The sequence below is a fragment of the Pseudopodoces humilis genome, chromosome 7 (assembly GCF_049639895.1).
Source record: "Pseudopodoces humilis isolate 2021_Gansu_Grassland_sample_001 chromosome 7, ASM4963989v1, whole genome shotgun sequence".
Classification (NCBI taxonomy): domain Eukaryota; kingdom Metazoa; phylum Chordata; class Aves; order Passeriformes; family Paridae; genus Pseudopodoces; species Pseudopodoces humilis.
Genome location: NC_142206.1, coordinates 8695746 through 8717432, shown reverse-complemented (window position 1 = coordinate 8717432; position 21687 = coordinate 8695746). Strand labels below are relative to the sequence as shown.

At 47.5% G+C, this 21687-nt stretch overlaps 1 protein-coding gene across 1 annotated transcript; it reads left to right on the top strand.

The window, feature by feature from the left end:
* Positions 1-6188: 6188 nt before the first annotated feature.
* Positions 6189-21687, top strand: LOC102112585 (acyl-CoA 6-desaturase). The gene is made up of 12 exons (XM_014260416.2): positions 6189-6642; positions 10120-10230; positions 11228-11425; positions 11538-11639; positions 12123-12248; positions 13444-13504; positions 13833-13909; positions 14075-14172; positions 14698-14794; positions 15760-15839; positions 16873-16998; positions 17861-21687. Exons 1-12 carry the CDS (start codon positions 6436-6438, stop codon positions 17910-17912), a joined length of 1335 nt encoding a protein of 444 aa, XP_014115891.1. The 5' UTR covers positions 6189-6435; the 3' UTR covers positions 17913-21687.

Below are 21687 nucleotides of genomic sequence, written 5' to 3'. Positions count from 1 at the left end.
CTTCCAATCTGACCTAGTTACAGCAATTACAGCTGAAGGTAACCATAGAAACAAAGAGCCACCAGGCTGCATCCCCTCTCGTTCTGAGCATCACCTGATGGCTACATCACATCTTGGAATTCTGTGCCTGCACTGGATCGAATGTTTTTATTTCCTGCCCTTCAGCAATTCGTATTAATAAACATTAATGGATATTTAACATCTTTTAAAATGTAACAGTTATATTCAGAACAGTGCAGTAATTATTTCAAAATTCTTTTTCCCCCATCACCAATTGCACAACAGAATATTTATCCTAAATTTAGTTGATATTAATGACCTTATATCATGAATACGGGGCACACAGAGAGATCAGTTTTCTTTTTCCTATATTTTTTATAAGTGAATAAATTCTATCTTCCTACACAAGTTAAACCTCTGGATACTTCCTTTGAGGGATCTTAACAGGCAAAAACCACTACTAAATTTGATAAAATCCACTCTTGTTCCCTTCATGTGCTTCCTCTGGTTTCAGCACCTATAAGGGCTGTTAATGCCTTATTTTCCCAGACAAACTGTACAACAGCCCTTGGAATTCTCTTCCAAGCTCCTTCTGACATGAAATCCCTGGCTGTGATTGTTTTCCCCTGAGCAGATGACTCAAGACAAGCCATGGAGGCTCCTGGAATCATCCAGCCCTAAGCAGTGAAGGTTCAGTGAAGGTTTCTGTGTCCTGCCAGCCGTCAGCAATGCTTGTTTCCCCTGCCCTTGCCCCATTCAATGGGATCTCAATGGGTGTCTCAGAGACAAGAATGGGACCTTTGTCATAAAAACTGCCAGGGAAAAAAGCAGCTGATGTTATAGACTCACCAGCACGCTCCATCCAGCTGGGATTCCTGGCATCAATCCCTGCTGGAACACAATTAGCCAGGTAAAACGGGTTCTTCAGTGCCCTGACTCCTCGTTTTACCTTCACTGCTTCCACCTCCATATCTGCTGTCACCATCATGCTGTGACCCAGCTCCCCAGACTACCAGGAACCACCAAAAATCCAAGGGGAGGGAAGAGATGCTCTTTTGTTCACTCCTCTGATCTGCCTGAAAATCTGGTGACAGGGAATCACCAGAATTTGGAAAAAATATATTAAAATTCCTTATTTCACGACCATGATTTGGCTGGAACATGCTTTAAAATACCCAAGTGACCTGGGTGGTGAGGGATCACTAAATATTTGGGCATCTGGAGATCAAACAAGTAATCAGGGAAAGAGGGAGATGGGTTGAAAGGATTGCAGCCTTTCTTTTCTCCTTTTAGAGAAAATGAGTTACAATGATGAATGGTGAGGTCTGAAACCACAGGAAAAAAAAAGAAAAGAAAAACTAACAAATGCTGAAAAACAGTTTAAAAGGGCAGAGTCTAAAAGAAGACTCTGTTCTTGGCTTTGGTTCAGCCTAAGAAAAACTGAAGACTCCAGGCACAGGGGAATTGTGGCAGCATGATTTACAAGCTTCTGTCACCAATGCAATTAAAACAGCCACGCTGATGAAGCAAATGCATCAGGAAACCACTAATTTAGTCATTGTGTTACTACCAGGGAGGAGCCTGAAGCTCCTGACAGCTCCCTGTAACACCATTCCTACACCAGGCTTAGGATCCACTGCAAGGATCTGTGCAACACCAGCAGAAGGGGGAGAAATTGGAAATATTCCCTTTATTCTTGTTGTATTATTGGGAATTAGCTGGAATACTGGAATAACTTGGCCTAAATGAGTTAGAGTTGTACTCTTTGTTTGGGTTGCTAACACTTCATACCCACAATAAATTCTTGATTTTCCATACAAGCAGTGTAACTTCATGGAATATTTGCTCAGCGCTCTGCTCTAACAATGCAACTGACTGTTAAAATTTAGATGCAAAAAGGCTGAGATTTGGGAGGATTTAGCATCTTGGCAGGAAAAGCACCCAGGAATTACTGGGTGTAAGGGAGGAGATAAAAAATAAGCTTATGTTTTGTCCTTCAGAAGTCATAAATTCAGATTAGCAGCTGAGGGAGAGAGGTGGTGATCTCAAGTTTTACACTTTTGAAAGCAAAACCTGAGTAAGGAAATAAAGGAAAGGATCCCATGATAACATGAGAATACCAGTAGGATTTTCACTAGAAATCATTACAAAGCAGCACCAGAAGAGAAAATTTCCCCCCTTATTCCTGCCCTGCTGCAGTGTCTGCTGCTTTCTGAGTGTGATTCCCTCTTCTGCTCCCCTGGCAGCCAGAGCAGTTTGTGCCCTGACCCTGATAATCCCACGGCAGCCCAAGATCCACTGCAGAATGTGGAATCCCTGCCAGCCAGGGCTACACAATGGGGATTTCTGTTCCTTTGTCGGTTGTTTCCCTCATAAAGTTCCTCAGCTCTCAGCTACTGTCCCAGGACTAGGAAAAAAGTGGAATATGGTAGAGTAAAAAATATCCGGAGTAAAAAATATTAAGGAAATCTTTGGCAGCAGTTTGTTTTAAATACATGGACTGCTGCAGCATTCCCACCTAATCACTGGGTTCCCTCACCTCAGGCTCCAGGCTCCAACCCCCAGTTCCCAGCCCAGCTCTTTCCCACTATGTTTGACTTTATTATTCAATTTATTATTTATTTTTATGTTCAGAGCTCCTCAGCCTTTCCCTCTTGTGAAAGACAGGGAAAACCTGGGGTCCTTTCTCTCCTTAACTTGTTTTTTTTCTCTGGCAGAAAGAAAAAAGGTATCAAAAAGACTATTAAAAGTATTGAAAAGTTTAAAAGTGCAGCTAAATCTTATTGTCACTCTGTTTTTCTCCCCGAATCCGCAGTTCCTGCCTTTATCCCCTTCAGAAATCTGCTCCATGTCTTTCCCTTGTTCACTTTTCTCTCCTGCTGCCTCCTTTTTCCACCACATGCCTTGGAGCCATCTGGCTTTACCAAGTGATGGATCTCATACTATAAACTGAGGGAAAAGGAGGATTTTCCCTGCATCCATGAGCATGGCAGCACAGCTACAGGACATTTCCATGCGCTGGTGCCTGTCTGCGTGCTGCTGTCAAAGCCTGGTCCTTCCTAAAAACCAAATTAAAAGAAACTTATCGGACCTTGCCTCCTCCATAAAACTCAACAAAGGGATGAGACAGCAAACACAGAATATGTCAGTTTTTTGCTACATTTTTAAAGCGCATTCCTCAGGAAAACAGATCTCCTTTTACATCAAACTAATGCATGACACAGTGTAAATATACCTGAGCTACCGATTTTCCCTGCTTTTTCACCATTCCAATCTATTCCAGTAAGATAGCCTTCATTGACTCGTTAGCTGAAGAGCAGACATGCCACTTCTACGTGTGCTCCCTGCAAAAACTCCTCCACTTCTACATCCCCCCCTTCCCAGACTTCCTTCATGTTCCTCACCCTTTCATGTTCCTCACCTTTTCTGGCCACATCTCGTGACTCTTTGGTTAAACTCAAGGCTTTTATGTCCCGCACACAAGCTCTTTGTGCTGCCAAAGCTACACCGGGCAGCAACCGTAGCCTTTCACCCACTTGGCCATAGAGCAGAGCCTGTTCTCCTCTGTTTGCTGGGGCTGGTTTGTATCCCAGGAGCCAAAGAAAACTCGGAACAAGCACTGCCTGAAGCCTGACAGCCTGGCTGACTGTGCTGCTGGAGGCTGAGAGCAGCAGGGATTATTTTAGAGGCATCTTTCAATGGCTTGTCATTAAGTTATGGTGCCATTTTCCATGGGAAATATCCAGGTGGGGAGTTCTGGATGCTGATTTTGCTTCTTTGTCAATCTATAGGTAAATCCCAAAATAGACCAACCTCCTTATCAGCTCATTTCATAGAATCAACATAGAATCCAGGAATGGTTTGGGTTGGGAGGGACCTTGAAGCTCATCCCAATCCAGCCCCCTGCCACAGGCAGGGACACCTTCCGCTATCCCAGGTTGCTACAAGCCCCATCCAACCTGGCCTGGAACACTTCCAGGGATCCCTGTGCCAGGGCCTCACCACCATCACAGGGAAGGATTTCTTCCTGACTTGTATCAGGCACACCTACAGTATTAAAAAACCCCAAATTCAAAGAATTTAGCAAGCTTTTCCCTCATCACAAGCAACAAGTTTCAGGTCCACCTTAATGTGGTGTCTGGCTGTAATTTAGTCTGATCCTTGTCACAGGGTTATTTTGAACCAAACTAAATAAAACTAGCAAGTCTTAGCAAAACATTCCTGTCATTTCTGACTTTCCTCACCCCACACCACAGGCAAAGATTGTTTAACAGGCTGAAGCCATCCTGCAGCATTAACACCAGGCAGAAGCAGAGGAAAGCTCTAGCATGGCTTGGCACAAAGCTAAAGAGAAGAGATTTAGACTGGAAGAAATCCTTCCCTTTGAGGGTGCTGAGGCCCTGGCACAGGTTGCCCAGAGAAGCTGTGGCTGCCCCTGGATCCCTGGAAGTGTTCCAGAACAAGTTGGATGGGGCTTGGAGCAAACTGGGATAGTGGAAGATTTCTCTGTCCATAGCAAGGGATTGGAACTGGATGGTCTTTAAGGTCCTTTCCCACCCAAATCCTTCTGTGATTCTATGGCCAATCCTTTGGGTTCCTTCCCCTGCTTAGGCCCAGCCTCTGCCACTATAGAAATTATTAATAGTCCTCCCACTTATACATGCAAAATAATCACAGGAAAAGATTCCTATCGCCAGGAAAGCTGGGAGTCACACCTGGCTGGCTCTGGAAAGTGGCCACAGGTCCTGTCAGAGGTAAGCAAAGCCACAGGGAAAATGGTCTGTGTTGTTTTTGTCCTTGCAACATCACACCTTGCATAACCTAACGATGCGGAATTGTGAACAATAAAGTGTCCCACGGCAATGAAAAGATGGCAAAGATGGCACTATCCCTGTTAATAAAAGCACAGCCTCGGGCAGGAGAGCTCACCCAGCTCTGCTTGTGACACAGGAAAGCTGTGAAGTCTGGCAGCCACCAGCTGCAGCCTGGCAAAACCAGAGCAAAACAATGCAGCTTTTGGGCAGAACGGCAACAGCTCCTTTCCGAGCTCAGCTGTGGGAAGTGGGGTGAGAAGTCTGGGGGAAAAAAAGGCAGGAAAAGGGAGGAAAAGCAGGAAAAGAGTATGAAAATGAGGGGAAAAATAAAAAAGATTAAAAAAGAGTAAAAAGAGTAAAAAAGGGTAAAAAAAGAGTAAAAAGAGTAAAAAAGGGTAAAAAAAGAGTAAAAATGGTAAAACAGATTAAAAAGAGAGGGGAAGGAGGAGAAAGGGGTGGAAAGAGGGAGGAGTGAGGGGAAAAAGAAGGAAAAGGAGTGGAAGGGGGAAAGGCAGGAAGGGGGAAAGGCAGGAAGGGGAGAAAAAGGGAAGAGAAGAGGGGAGAAAAAAGGGGGGAAGGGGGAAGAGAAGGGGGAAGAGATGACATAAGGGGGAAAAAGGGAAGAAGAGGAAACGGGGGAAAGGGAGGAAAAGAGGGAAGAGGGAAGGCAGGAAAAGAGGGAAAGAGGATAAGGAGGAAAAGTGGGATAAAGGGAGGAAAAAGAGGGGAAAGGAGAGAAAGGTGGGGAAGGGGAGGGGGAGAAAATGAAATGAAGAAAAAAATAATAAAGAAAACAGGGAAAAAGAGGGGAAAAAAGAAGGAGAAGGGCAAGAAAAATGAAGCGGGGAAAAAAAAAAAAAAAAAAAAAAAGTGGGGCTCAGCTCTTTTACAGCAGGAGCCAAAAAATCTCGAGGACACGGATCTCGGAGCGGGAGGTGGAGAAGGAGGCGAGGGGTTCCCACCCTCCCGTCCCCCGGCGGTCCCGGCCCGCAGCCGCTTCGAAAGATCGGGACGGGCCAATGGCCGGGAGTGGGAGGGCGGCGGGACAGCCGGGATTGGCGCTGGGGCTCGGCTGATCCCGCTGGGAAAGCCCCGGGCACCGAGCGGAGCGGACGGGGGGGGGATGCCGGGAGAAGGGGGGCGGGATGCCGGGCAGGGGGAGATGCCCGTGGGGAGGAGAACGCTGAGTTTTGGGGGTGGGGGGGCGATGCAGGGAGGGAGGAGAATGCCTGGGAGAAAGGATGATGCTGGAAGAGGGAGGGGATGCCGAGGGAGGAGAATGCCCGGGGGGGGGGGGATGCCCGAGAGGGAGGGTGCGAGGGGGGGGTGTGGGTGGAAGGGGCCGAGCTTCCCTCAAAACACAGGGCTATGTGCGAGGATAAAGTGCATCAGTGCGGGGACAGCCAGCCTAGGGGGCACTTCCGAGCAGGCGGAGAGATTCCGAGGGCTGCGAAGCGAGAAACAAAGAGAAGGGAGGACATGAGCGAAGGCAAAGGGAGGGAGCAGGGAACCAGCTGAGTTCAATCCCGCCAGGAAAGCTCCTCCCGTCCGGCACATCCCTGAGAGGCGCAGGGACAGGTTTTCCCCCTTTGGTCGAGAAGACGAAGAATCGAGTGGCCCCATGGGGAAAGGGGGTGAGCAAGGGGGGGATTCGGGGAAGCCGGCGGCGCAGATCCGCTTCTACACCTGGGAGGAGATCCAGAAGCACAACCTGAAGACGGACCAGTGGCTGGTGATAGAGCGCAAGGTTTATAATGTCACCAAGTGGGCAAACAGGCACCCGGGGGGCCACCGAGTGATCAGCCACTGCGCCGGAGAAGATGCCACGGTAAGGACCGACCCCCGCGGCTCTCCCGGCTCCAGCAGCATCCTCTGACAGCTCCTTCCCTCCCTGAAGGGAGCCAGCTGCCTGCTGTCCCCTGTCCCCATCTCCCCAACATCTGGCTCAGCCCTTTCGCTGCTCCCAGCTTGGTTCAAGCTGATGCTGGTCCCCCCCTGGAGCCGTGGTGTTCGGAAGATGGGTTGAGAGGAATTGCTCTGCTTAAATCCTGCTGGTTTGCCTTTGTCTCCTGCTTGTGCCATGCCTCGAGCCCCGAATTCAGGAGCAAAGTTTCCCAAATCTCCCCTTTTCCAGTGTGGAGCTGGTGACATGCAGAGTCACGCAGCCAAGCACAGGGAGGGTTAAACAGAGGCCAGGCTGTGTCTCAAAGTTGCTCCTGTGAGGAGGCTCTAAAACAAGGAGCTTTTTAGCTTTTTTTTTTTTTTTCCCCAGGAGAAAATTCTCTGGAGAATTTGGTTACAGGTTGTTACAGAAAAGAGAAAAGAAAAAAAAAAAAAGCAGCAAACCATTTACTGCTGCTCCAGCTGCTCCTTCACTGGGTTCAGCCACATCTCAGGTTTCAGCAGTGTAAAAGATGTGAAAAACCAAAAAACAACAACAAAAAAGAACCCAGCCTTGAAACAGGAACAAATTAGAAATAAATTGTTTGTTGTCTGGAGTTCCCCTCAAAACCACCTTCCTCAGAAGTGCATCCAGAGAGCATGTTCTTCCCTCAGGGTGTGTTTATGAAATCCAAGCTTCCTCAGAGCTCTTCCCAAAACGTGCAGAGACCAAGCAGGAACAGGAACTGCTGGTCTCCCATGGCTCCTGACACCTTAGCAAGGAGGAGAAGGCTCCATGTGCGACAAAATTATTTGGCAGAGCCTTCCCTTTCCATCAGGCCCCATTTCCCTGCATCCTGAAGTTATTTTTCATTCTTTTCCTTGAAGCACTGATGCATTTTGGCCCTTCTGTCCCTTTTCAGTAAATCCTCTGAATGAATAGCTTTCTCCCTCAGAAAGATGGGCCAGGTTTTCCTTTCAACTGCTTAAACACAGAGCTGCTGAAACAGGAGGAGTTAGACTCCTATCCCCAAGAATTTAACTCAAATATCTCCATTAGCAACCAAAAAGCATCTGCTACTGCAGTTGTCTGGAATCCTTGAAAGGGAGGCTGAAACACAGGTTGGTGATTCCAGGATTGCTGGTTCTCCTCCCACCTCCCCACCCTACATTGCATCCCACACTCCATGAAGGCATGGCCTTAAAAACGTTCTGAAATTGTTAAATCACCTCTCCGAGCACTAAACCAGGATTGGCATCAGTTTTGCAGCTTCCCTGTGGTGAACAACCATTTGCACCCAGAAAACCCTCTCTCATTCAGGGGGAGGAAGGCTTGGCCTTGACCCTGTGTAGGTTCAGATTGGATTTTAGGAAGAAATCCTACCCTGTGGGGGCGGGGAGGCCCTGGCACAGGTTGTCCAAAGAAACTGTGGCTCCCCCATCCCTGGAAGTGTTCCAGGCCAGGTTGCACGGGGTTTGGAGTAACCTGGTCTGTGGAAGGTATCCTTGCCCATGGCAAGGGAGTGGAATGAGAGGATTTTTGAAGTCCCTTCCAACCCAAACCATTCCATGGGTCTCTAATATTTTTTTAAACACAACATCCGAGTCTGGGCCAGCCTGTTCTGCGGTCACCTCATGCCCAGAGCACAAAGGCAGGGACACTGCAGTGTCTCTGTCCCAGAGGTGGAGATGTTGCAGGGATGTAAAAGAAAATCCTTGTGCTGACTGCTCTAAGCACTCCCAATGCTCAAGTACAGCTCATGTCTCAACTATACAAAGTTTTTTTTTCTCACCAAAAGCAGCTGGAATAATTCCCACATCCCATAAAACACTTTGGCTTATTTGGTCAGTAGATCATAAAGTTGTGAGGTCAAGTGCCAGTATCACACAGCATTTCCCAGGGATTATCTTTTACCTTAAGCTTTTTATCTCCTGCAGTACAGAAGTGAGAACAATTCCAAAATTCAGGTGCTATCTTATATTTTGGACCTATTAGTACAAGAGCTTCATGAGATATATGTAACAAAAATCCAATCCTTCCATCATTTGCAGGATCTCCAGGCAGTGAGCACCCAATCAGACCTCCAAATACTTTTTTATTGCCAGCAGTTAAAATAACACTGAATCAACATTTTTTAATGCTTCTTATGTGTCACCCTCTGTTTCCCTTTCTTCCCCCCTTTATTTTTTCACCCAAAACTGCAGAGCCTTGCAATAGGCACAGTCAGCTATTCACTTCCCCCGTCATTCTGTTTTTCCTTCCTCTTTCACATCTTTTGCAAATTGTTCCAGAGAGGGAAACAAGGCACCAGAGTCAACATTTCAGTGACACATTTATGGGTCCAAGTTTCTATTGATTTTGGTGGACTTTGGGTTTTAGGTCGTTGCCTGGCATTTTTTAACTCCAGACTTTTAATGGAGGGCAGCTCACAGAAAGGTCAGCTGGACACAGGGAGCACTTTTCTGTCTGCCCTTTCTCTTTAGAGCCAGGAGGGAGATATTAGTTGGTCCCCACAATTGTTAGGCAATGGGACAAAGGTGGAAATGCTGGAGGCATGGTTCTCCTGACTCCTGCTTTTAGTGATTTTTTTTTCCATATTCTCTTAGCACTTCATGGAACCAATCTTTCCTGTTCTCCCAGGTGAATTCCACGAGCTGACTCCAGTTCTGTGCAGTGAGGAAAGGGCAAGGACAGAGTGAGGGTTTCTGATCTGGGTCAGCTTTCTGTCCCAGCTGCTGTCCTTGGTGTTAAAATTCCAGTTGTGCCATGTGAAAGGATCTGGCCAAGATCTCACTATGAGCATCAGGCACCTGTGGGATACAGGCAGACAAAAATATGTGGAAAGTGGAAGGAATAGAGAAAAAGAAGAGCCAGATAAACTCATGAATGCCAGGATCAAAATGACTCCACAGACAAGGCATTATTTTTCTGAAAAGTCACCACTCTTTCCTCAGCTGTTTTACTACTGGGACTGCCAGACCTGACCAAAACACCCAGGAATATTTTTTGTGTTTGCAATCACATCCAGCTTCACTCACCAGACTCAGCCCCTCTCTTGACTTGCCTCCAGGAGCAGATTTTCCAAGGGTATTTATATCCTAGGAGGGATTTGCACAACTTCCCCTCTGCCTACCTTCTAAGGGAATTAACAGGATTTAAGTATTTAGTTGCTTAGAAAGAATTTCTTGAGGTGCCTTTCACCATATGGCTGGATGCCATCCCAGGTCTCACCATTCCCGGGACAGCAAATTCATCAGGCTTTAGTGGAACTAATGTCCCAAAAAGTGATCACAGAGCTGGAGGTCACCTGGCCCCCCTCTTCCACAGGTTCCACAACTGCTGGAGGTGGGTGGGAATGACACAGTGAATAGGAAACACATCTTAGTCCTGAATCTCACACAGTTCCTCCTGTTTCCACTCCAGGATGCATTCCAGGCCTTCCATATCAATCCCACCTTGGTGCAGAAGTTTCTTAAGCCTCTGCTTATTGGAGAACTCGCTCCAGGGGAGCCCAGCCAGGACCGAGACAAAAATGTGAGTATTTATTCCTCAGCTGGGGTTCAGAGTGGTTATTCCCACATTTTTTTCCCTCTTGGGATGCTCTCCAGAGAGGGAGAGAAATTCCCAGTGACTGAACATCTCCATGTAGCTCTACTTTCTATTCTATCATGGATTCAAATATATGTGGAAAGGAGGTGACACTTTTGGCTGTACAAACCTTTTCTTTCCCACAGAGCCACCAACAGCCAATTTCTGGCATCCCATTCCAGGCACCCAGGCTGGACTGAGCCTGTCCTGAAGGGAAATGGGAACTGAGACACATAGAGTGGGAAATGTACACCAGCCTCTGGTGACTGTGGTCCCTTCTGCTGCTCCGTTGCTGGTGACCAAGCTCCAAAACACAAGTCCCCAGATGTCTCATTCTGGTGGCCTTGCTAAGGAGCAGCAGCCACTGCCCATCCTCAGGGCAGCTCTGTATCCCTGTTCATCCATTATTCAGGCCCAGAGCGTAGCACAACTGGCTGTGGCCAGGAAACTCAATCCTGCCCTGTTCTTTGTGGCTGGCCATGATTGTGATATATCTGTGTCACTCACAATAGAGGGGACAGCGCTGGCCCCCAGTGACCCAGGAATGCTCCTCATGGATGGCTGCACAGGAGCTGGCCCTTGGATTGAATGGATGATGGGTGATAGTGGGTGCTCATTATAGAGCTCTGGAATTAGGCACAATAGCACTGAATTCCCTCTTGCTCTGGCTTCTCCTTAGTGCTTAGGAAATTCATTCAGAGAAGAGCCATCAGGTGATGTGACACTCAACAGAGCTTGGATTACTCTCCTGGCTCCAGGTCCAAAAGGTCAGGATGTGGGCTCAGACTGGCCAGTTTATTCATAGGAATACAGGGCAAAAAGCTGGAATATGGAGCCAGGGTCCTTAGGATGGAGCTCATCCTTCCTCCATCCATCCATCCATCCATCCATCCATCCAGGCTCACTTCCAAGCCTCACCCTGCTCTTGCCTGTCCTATTGCAGTCCCAGCTGGTGGAGGATTTCCGGACCCTGCGGAAGACAGCGGAGGACATGAACCTGTTCCAAGCCAGCCCCTTGTTCTTCTCCCTTTACCTGGGCCACATCATTGCCATGGAAGTTTTGGCTTTGCTTATGCTTTCCTACTTCGGGACTGGCTGGATCACAACCCTCATCCTTGCCTGCATCCTTACAACTTCCCAGGTAACAAAGAGAGATCTTCTCACACTCCCAACATGCCCTCCATCTCCATTTCTTTCCTGCTTAGCTCTGATTCCCAACAGCTTCCTAACTATTTGATTTCCCCTCATCCCAGGCCCAGGCAGGTTGGCTGCAACATGATTTTGGACACCTCTCTGTCTTTAAGAAGTCTTCCTGGAACCACATCGTCCACAAGTTTGTCATTGGACACCTGAAGGTAAAGGGAATTATGGAGCCAGGGAATTCTGGGTATTCTACTCTGGCTGTGGCAGAGTAGGTAAGGGAGGCTCTCAACCTTCCCAGAGTGAGCAGAGGCACAAAAAAAGTCAGTGACCATTGCCCATGGAGCAGCCTGGGTTAGTGGAAGGTGTCCCTGCCCGTGGCAGGGGTTTGGGACTGGATGAGCTTTAAATTCCCTTCCAACCCAAACCATTTCAGGATTTTCTGGGAAGACACAGTAACTTGCTCAGAGTGTATTTACTCCGTGTTCTTTCAAGATGGATGATCCTTAGGGATCCCGCTGGAAGCAGCAGTCTCATAGCAACCAACAACTCCACCACTCCCTGCTTGCTGCTCTTTCCAAAGCAAATCCCACTTTGGCCACAGTCCGAGTCGCACCACTTTAGTTTATAAATGATTGGGTAATCCCACCTTGGGAGCAGCTCTCCATGGATGAAAATTCTGTGTTCTCCTTGCCCAGGGTGCCTCTGCAAACTGGTGGAACCATCGCCACTTCCAGCACCACGCCAAGCCCAACATCTTCCAGAAGGATCCAGATGTGAACATGCTGCACATTTTTGTCCTGGGAGACACGCAGCCCGTTGAGGTAAGGAAAAGCAGGGAAAACATGGAAAACTACTGTCCGAGAGGGCCTCGGAGAGTGGTTGCGCAAATCCAGGAGTTGGCTCCCATTGTTATGACTTACGCAGGCAGGACTTCCAGGAATGCTAGAAAGGAAATGCTTAATCCAGGGGTTTCATCTGGCTACTTCGTCTGACAGGAGTTTGGAGCCAATCCTTGGGCTGAGGAGCAGCATTGACTACTAATTCCCAATCCATTTCCTGTGCTGACCACAGGAGAAAGTGTCCTGGGTTAACTCAGGAAAAATAACACAGATGGGATTGGAGAGAAAGCAAAAAGCCACTAAAGGCCACTTTATCCTGCTGGCTTTAAGTGCTAACGTGAGGGGGAAATACCGTGTTCCTCAGTACTCCAGCAGGAACATTTCAAAACTGACCTTCCATTTCCATAGCAAATATCTTCCAGCATCAAGTGATTTTAATTTTAATTCAATCCACCCCTCCAGAGCCAAAATATTTACTGCCTGTTTATAAAAGCCTACCCAAAGCACTAAATCATGGTGTTTTTCACAATGGAACAAGGATTTCTAGTTTTAGAAACCAAATCCCAAGAAAATGGACAAGCAGCAAAGATAACACAGAGAAATACAACATTAAATATGGTTTCACAGCCAGATTTTGTATTCTTGAGAAAGCAGACCATGGTTCTACTACTTAAAAGAAAACCTAAACATTTGTGATAACAAGGAAAACTGGATTTCCACCTCAAAATATCTGATATTAGGCCCGAATCAGTCTATCCCAATATTCTCACATTGGTATAAAATCCTTTTCCAAATGACGCCAAGCACACAGCCTTGCAGAGCTCAGCCCAGAGGGAATAATGTGCCTGATTTATTTGTGTTACAAGCTTTCCCTTCCAAAAAATCAGACTTTATGCCTGTCACATTCATATTAATAAAGATGGAGGTGCTGGCAGCTCTTCTTCCAGACAGGAATGGCAGAAGGTGAAGTGCATCAAAATTTCATCAAGTAAATAGAAATTATCTTTAAAAACCTAACACAATGACAAAGTCAGGACATTTAATCACACCAAGTCTCTTTTTACCTGCTGGTGGGAATTCAGTCAAAACTCCCTGGTCAATAAATTAAGAATTATTGCAGAGAATCTGCTTTTATCTGAGAATGTCCCAGGCTGAGCTGTCTCTTTGTGTCCTGCAGTATGGCAAGAAGAAGCTGAAGTACCTGCCTTACAACCACCAGCACGAGTACTTCTTCCTCAGTGAGTATCCACCCTCCTCTCTTCCCTTTTCCTGGAATGCCACTTGTCCTTTCCAGCCCTCACTCTGTCAGCAAAGCAACTCCTCAAATCCCAGCTCATCCCACCCTTCCTCAGGACCCTCTGCAGGTCCCAAAATCAGCTCAGGGATATCCAAGCACCTGGAGCATTGCCCTGTAGAGCAAGGGGATGTAAAACAGCTTAGGCTGGGAATAACCTCCATGTGAGAGGCTCTGTGGGAAAACTGCACGTTCCCAGTTCCATGGAACAGTCTCATGTCACACACCTTCCCACCTCTCTGATGGCCAAACCATTTCCCTTTGCCTTGCAGTCTTCCCGCCTCTGCTCATCCCTGTGTATTTCCAAATCCAAATCATCTCGACCATGATCAAGCGCAGGTTCTGGGCGGTGAGTGAAACATCCCCTCCATCCCTACGGGGTCTGGCTGGAAACTGGAGCAGAGAGGGAGGCCAGGGGGCAGGCAGGAATTACCCAGTGTTCCCCACATCATCAGCAAGGACACATTATCCAAGATGGGCAAAGTGATACCTGGTGTTTTCTCTATCCCCCCAGGACCTGGCCTGGGCCATCAGCTACTACCTGCGCTACTTCATCACCTTCATCCCGTTCTACGGCATCCTGGGATCCCTGTGTCTCCTCACATTTGTCAGGTAGGGGATCCCTGCTGCTCTCCCATCCCTCCAGTGCTGTCTGAGCCTGGCCTCAGCTCTGCTGTGTCCCACTACTTCACTTCCCTGTCAGCATCACCAAGTTCCAGCTCCTCTGGCACTCTTCCTGCATCTTCCCCTGCCCCATGATGGTCCAGTCAGGATTCTCCTGCCTTTCCTCATCATTCCTTATTCTCACACACTGCTGACCCCACTTTGGTCATGGCTGGACCCTCCCAGAGTGCCTCATCTTACTCTCTTCCCAGCTGACTGTGGAAGTATTTCTGTGCATGCTCCAAAACTGAAATCAAGCTGGAAAACTTATCACAAGCAGCCCATTATTCCCAAAATTTTTGATGAAACTCATAATGCAAGAAAAAAAAAGAGCAAAATTGCAAACAAGGATGATTCCAGGCAATTCCCTGTCAACACCTATCCAAGTCTCTGCTGCTCCCTGCAAACCCCACTCTAATTACCTGATGTCCTCATATCCGATAGAAATTGTCATGATTTTTCTTGGTTTTGCAGGTTTCTGGAGAGTCACTGGTTTGTGTGGGTCACCCAGATGAATCACATTCCAATGGAAATTGATTCTGAGAAGCACAGAGACTGGCTGAGCTCCCAGGTAACTGGGAGGAGGGAAAACACCCCTGACTCACCCCAAAATGGGATTTACTCAAAGAGTATGAGAGTTACCACCACCCCCAGTGATACCACCACTCCTTACTAGGATAGAGTGTCTTGTCCACGACTTCTCCCATAAAGATATTCGTCCCAGAGCCAGCAGCAATGCTGGGGAAAGACATGGAATTCCAAAGTTCTGCAATTACTTTGACAATCAAAAGGCTACCTGCTCCTGGAGGGAAGTTGAGCGAAGGGCTGACTGTGGTGACTGAAGCTGGACGTGACTGCAAATCCAAAAAGCATTCCTGTGTGTTTTAGCCACAGATCTACACAGGCCTGTAGATCCCAGCAACAAAATAGCTGAGGAAAAAATATTGACTCTTCATTTTGGAGCTTGCCTTTGTCCTTTCGTTCTGGAAGATGAGTAATTGAGTGCTCCCTTTCCTCTTCTTTATTCTAGAACTGTACTCTTGATATTCTGGCAGTTCTATCTCCCTGCAAATCCAAGTAAAATGTGTGAGGGAGAAACCTAATCAAAAGTTTGGTTGAATTTTAAGAATTTGAAGAAAAAATTATCTATTTTTATGATCATTAATGGCAAGAATACCTAAGAAATATTCTCAGAATATTGACTTAAGGCAAACTGGGCAATAACTACACAGGGATGGGGAAGCTTTGTGTCCATGCATTTTCCTCCTGTTTTCCACCTTGGTACTGTTGTCAACCCTCTGATCTCCAATGAGAGAGGTTGAGATTTAGGAATCTGGGCTTGGGCTGCTCCATTACTTCACCACCAGTGAGAGTTTGATTACCTGAAGCCCTGAGGGAGGATTAAAACTCCCCTTGCTGCACCCAGCAGGCCCAGCATGGCAGGCTCTGCACTCCCAGAGTTCAGGGAAGAGGAATTTCACCCTGGTTTTGGGATGAGCCATCCCTAACACTCGCTGTTTTCTCTCTCCCTGGCAGATAGCAGCAACCTGCAACATTGAGCAGTCCTTTTTCAACGACTGGTTCACCGGGCACCTGAACTTCCAGATCGAGCACCAGTGAGTACAGAGCCAGCATCGTGAGGGCACTGCCAGCTTGTCACAGCCCAGGGGAGGGAATTATCCCATGGGGAAGGATTGTATGCCAAGGAAACAGAGTTTCAGACTATGCAGGTGTGGGAGTTGTGGCTGCCCCATCCCTGGAAATGCTCTGGCTGAGGTTGGATGGGGCTTGGAGCAGACTGCGTTAGTGGAAGGTGACCTTGCCCATGGCAGGGCAGAAACTGAATGAGCTTTACAATCCCTTCCCACCCAAACCATTCCATGATAGTCTGCTTCTATTACAGCCATGACATTTTTCTCTCTTTCTCCAAAGCTTTCACTTTCACAGCCTTAATTTAGGGTTTAATTAGGAGTTGTCATTATGCATCTACCAGTTACAAAAGCTGTGGGCTCAAATCCCAAGCATCCACCTCAGAAAACTCTCCTCCCCTAAAGCACTCCAGTGTTTTATAGAGAGTGGGACTGTGTAGGATGCTGGGTACCAGATTCTAGAAAAAATATGGAAAACAGGGCCATATGGACAGTCTGTTGCCAATGGCAACAGCAAATGTAAAAGAAATAGCTTTTAGGGTGAGGCTGGCTGTTTTGGGAGCCAGCTTAAGAAATCTCCATGGAAGAGCATAGGGCAAGGTGCCCCCAAAGTCCCTCTTTACCTGCTTCCAGAAGTGGAAAAGCAGGTCACTGGGAATTCAGTTCAGCAGGAAACAACTATTCCCAGAGGAATGAGTGGCCATCTCTGAGGCTGTTCCCTCACTCCTGCTGCCCTCTCATTTCACTCGTATCCCTTCTTGCACAAACTGGATTTCAGTGTGTCCTGAGCATGGCTTTTCTTTGAGGCATGACAGGAAAATCAGTTTTCACCACCGCCTTGAGACAGAGGAGTGTAAAGCAGGGGTGTCTCTGTGCCTCCCTTTCCAGCTTGAGGAGGAGGCAGCAACAATGAGCCCCTGAGGATGCAAACCCTAATGCCCATCCCTTGTTGCTTGTCTTGTGAGTTTTCTCAGCTTTGTTTCCTCTCTCTCCTCTCCAGCCTGTTTCCAACAATGCCACGGCACAACTTCTGGAAGGTAAAGCCTTTGGTGAAGTCATTATGTGCCAAGTATGGAGTCCAGTATGAGGAGAAGCCTCTCGGGAAAGCATTCATAGACATTGTTGGGTAAGGCCCTCCTGATCCCACCTGCAGCTCATTTTTCCAGGGACACCTGATATTTTCTAGCACAGAGGATCCAGGACATGGCAGACCCTTCAGAAATTTGTGTTGTTGCTGTCAAAGTACCAAACACTTGACCTTTAGATGGGTACAAACCTGATCATGGCATTTGGGGTCATGGTGGCTCAACAGAGCTGGGGTCGATCTTAGAGGGCTTTTCCACACTTAATGATTCTGGCTTTTATACCACCCTGTTCTGACAGCTGCCAGCAGATCTCCTGCTGCAAAGTGAGATGAATCAAAGGGAAACAGGTCAGGTTACAGCCCCTGCTGTGTCTCCTGAGAGCTCTGCCAGCAGCAACAGGCAATTCCCTACAGGCAGAGCTGGAGACCAGTCTAACAGTCCTTGTCAGCAGCCTCAGTGATAATGTTGCTGTCTCAGTTCCTCCGAGGGGAATAATTCATGGCAGGGAACATGAGAAAGCTCTGCAGTCCAGGCACCTCCAGCACAAACCCCTCTGAACATGGGCAGATTAAAGTGGCGTGGCCACAATGGCAGGAGAGCTGGTTCCAGACCTGCTTTTGTCCTCAAATCCAGTTAGGACAGGGCCACGCAGCACCAAGGCACAGCAGAGTAAAGCCTGCAGGCTCCCAGGAGAACTCACAGCTCCTTCCAGTGCCTAAAAGGGCTCCAAAGGAGCTGGAGAGGGACTTTGGGCACAGGTCTGGAGTGACAGGACAAGGGGGAATGGCTTCACACTGACAGAGGGTGGGTTTTATGATTGATATTAAAATTCAGTAACAGCCTTCTCTGCAGGAAAAACATGACAGAAGCAAGATTCCCAAACTTCTCCTTTTCTTCCCACAGGTCCCTAAAGAAATCTGGAGATCTCTGGCTGGATGCTTATCTCCATAAGTGATCATGAATCTTTCTGGGGAGGTGTGAGTGAGTGGGAGGGATGGGGGGGCATGGGGGGGAATCACAACTTGTGTCTTTTACTCTCAGATCTCTGTCTAAATCCACGGTTGGAGAGGAGTTTCTGTCTTGTCAGCTGCTTCTGGTTCAGGCCCAGACAACCTGTTTTAATCCAGGCAGATTTAAAATGTGCTCCAGAGAGTGGAAAGCGAGGCCAGCAGTGCAAAGAAGGGAAGGTTGGGAGAGGATGATGAGGAATGTTTATAAAAGGGGCATTAATATCTGACCTTGACCTTCTTTTCACATTATTCGTTCTCATTCTGCCTAAACCACACAAACCCTGATTCACACCTAAGGGTTTTTAGGCCTCAGTGAGTGCTTGCAATCCAAGGACACCCCAGTCAGCTCATGCCTCTTTCCCATGTTTGTGTGAAAGAGGAATCACAGGACCAGCAGCTGCTGGACTGTGCTTCCAGCCTTGTCCAGAACCCAGCTCTCTCCTTTCCCTGCCTCCTTCCCTTCTCTAATCATAGCATCCCTCTAGTGCAAGCTGTGACCCTGGCCCTGCACAGCTAACCCCTAACCATAGCAGGGTTAACATAGCCATGGTTTTAGGACCAGCCCCTCTTCCCAGGGCTCTGTAGATTTCTGGGTTTAAATAGCAAAATATCTCCTTTAGAAGAGGTTCTGTTTTCTTTTTAATGAGGAGCAGGTCTGACACATCGAATAACCAGCAAATCACACAAAAGACCAAAACAATCACACAAGCAAAAAGTGCTAATTGCTCCTCAGTGCTCCAGGGGAACCACAAATGGCCTTTTCACCATCCTGCCCTGCAGAAACCCAGAGTCCTGTCTGTCTGCACATGCCTGGCAGGCACCGATCCTCTCTTCTTGCCTGCCCGAGGCCAGGAGCCATGGCACTGTTCACCCTTCCCTTGGGAACAATCACAGAAGGAAAGGAGTTCTCCCTGAAAAAGGAGGAGCTGCTCAAACAGATAATCCCAGCTGGAATCAGCCCTGCCCAGGCTGTGCTGCTGATGTGAGAGCTTTGGAGAACGCTCTTACAAGTTGTCTAAAACTCTATTTTCTGCCAAGCGCCTAATTACCAAAATTCACTAATGGCTGATTGGGCTGTCAACTTATGGTTGAAGCTCCCAGGTGTTTCTGGAGCTGGTACCTGACCCCAAATAAACCAGGGGTTCAGGTTCAGCTGCAACACTACAGAAGAGATATTTGGTTTAGGACAAAGGGCTGTGGTTCCAAAAGCAGCCTCCATCCAGCACCATCATCTGCCTCGGTGCTCCCTGGAAACACCAGGAGGGAGACTCTGGTTACTTTGCACGCCTCATTACTTCCCTCAGCTCTGAAACTGGATCTTCTCTATTAAATCCCTGAATCCTAGCAGCATCCCACAGAATCAGCAAGGTGCTTCATCATGAACAGAGATGACTCTGGGACTGTGGCCAGCATTGCAAAAAAAATAAAAAAAAATAATGTATTCCCTCCCTGAGTCTTTGGAGAATAAAATGAGATTTTATCTTTGCTTACAGATGAGGAATGAATGTTTAGGGTGAAAAGCTACAGAAATAACATCCTTCTGGATGCTGTGATTTTCCAGGCAGGTAGTAAGGAGCTAGCCTGGAATTTGGCTAACCTCATCAGTATTGCCTTAATTTGTGCACCCCATCCTTGAATGTACCTCACTGTGCTCCAGCAAGGATGACCATGAGTACAGTGAAAGCTTTTAAATGTCCAGCTTATTTTTTTGACAGCCCTTGGGTTTTTTGTCTTATTTCCAGAGCAAATATTTTCCTCCTTAGCCCTGTCCTCCTCTCCTCTCCTCTCCTCTCCTCTCCTCTCCTCTCCTCTCCTCTCCTCTCCTCCTCTCCTCTCCTCTCCTCTCCTCTCCTCTCCTCTCCTCTCCTCTCCTCTCCTCTCCTCTCCTCTCCTCTCCTCTCCTCTCCTCTCCTCTCCTCTCCTCTCCTCTCCTCTCCTCTCCTCTCCTCTCCTCTCCTCTCCTCTCCTCTCCTCTCCTCTCCTCTCCTCTCCTCTCCTCTCCTCTCCTCTCCTCTCCTCGTTTGGGTTGATCTTGGGGAAAAGATCAGCTCTTAGGCAAATGGGCATTTTTTTCCCAGAAAAAAACTTATTATTTTTCCAGGCAAAGCCTCTCTGGCTCATGTAGCTTTTTCCTCTACTTCCAAAAATTCCAGCTATCTGGGAATTTGAGTTGTTTTCTGTGTGCCTTGATTCCTTGTTGACATCCCATCCCTACAAGTGTTACAGGCCAGGTTGGATGAAGTTTGGAGCAACCTGATCTAGGGAAGGTCCTCCATGGCAGGAGGGTGGAATTGAATGATCTTTATTGTCCCTTCCAACCCAAACCATCCCATGATTCTAGAAGCTCTCCACTCTTTAACTGGAGCACGTCAAAGAGATCACTGACAAAGAGCCCTGGAAGTCTGGATCAATCTGCTTTGTTATCATTGTTCTCCAAGTAAAATTAGTTTTATCTGGAGATATTCCAGAAGTTTCAGTAAGACTGGAAATGTAGATGGATATAAACGTCCCATGAGCTTTGTCTCCAAGGCAGCAATGAGTGAGAGACGAGCAGGTTAAAATCTGCCATCATAATGACCGAAACACAGAATTTTCAGCACAGCCTTGCCCAGCTTTCTGAGGACTCTTAACTAACCAGTTTATCTGACAATAATGAGGTGAAATCTTGTCCATTTTCTCTCTTGATAAAGGTCATTCATTTGCACTGTAATGAGACAAGTATGAAAAAAAAACTTAAGCCAGTAAGGGGTGCTGGAAGCCTGCCAGGGTTTATTGAATCCAGCTACACCACATGGAAATGGGGAGCTGGAAACACAGAGGTGGTTTCAGGGCAGAGAATCAAACAACAGCCAGGGAAGGACTGGATTTGTTCTCCCCACTCACTGTGGGGGACTGGAGTAGGAGCTGGAGGACCAGGATGATTGAGGACGTCAGAGAAAAGCACAAACTGCAGCAAAGAGAAGTCTCTGGGTGTGTTTTGGGAGGAGAATGAGAGATGGGAGAAGTTTGGGAAAGTCAGGGGTTGGGGAGGGATGCATGAGAGTGGGAGAAAAAATACAGAGGGCCGAAGGAGGAGAAATTTGGAATCAGGTGTCCCATGATCTCCCAGCATGGCTGGAATCTGCCTGGAGGGCTGTGCTGGAGATACAGGGCAGGACAGGGCAGAGCTGGGGCTCAGAGGGGGTGGCAGGGACTGGTGACATCCACAGGCACCTCAGAGTGAGCTGGATCTCACACTAAGCCCTCACCTCCCACAGCTCTGGGAGCAGGGACTCATTGCCCTCAGTTTTCAGGGAGAAGCACAGTGGGAATTAGGGGACTTTTCTTGGAGGTTTCCCTCCAGGCCTGGATTCGAGCAGTCTAGATCCCAACTGCTCACTGAAATAGGGCTTGGGAGGCTGGTCAGGACCCACGTCCAGGCACCATCATTTCCTGCTGCAGGGGCTGAGCTCTCTGGCTGGATTTGAGATCTTCATTAGGGCAAAGACATCCTTTTCCTTAGTAGATGCTTTCCCAAGAAAGCCCTCATAACAAAGCTCTAACATGTCCAATGTTAAAACAGCAAACCCATATTCCTTATAGGACAGCTCCTGGTTTATTTTATTTTTAATTCTTAAAAAAGAAAAATATTAAAAAATCCAGTAACTCAAAAAGAGCAATTTTTTTTTCCTTGTGTATTCTACCACTCAATAAAATCATAACTATTTGTTGACCATTCAA

What these genes read in the sequence shown, in the direction of transcription:
- LOC102112585 (XM_014260416.2), top strand. Translation starts at nt 6,436, where the DNA reads ATGGGGAAAGGGGGTGAGCAAGGGGGGGATTCGGGGAAGCCGGCGGCG. An exon ending in GCGCCGGAGAAGATGCCACG is followed by an intron (nt 6,643 to 10,119) that starts GTAAGGACCGAC and finishes TTTCCACTCCAG; the next exon opens with GATGCATTCCAGGCCTTCCA. An exon ending in TCAAGCGCAGGTTCTGGGCG is followed by an intron (nt 13,910 to 14,074) that starts GTGAGTGAAACA and finishes CTATCCCCCCAG; the next exon opens with GACCTGGCCTGGGCCATCAG.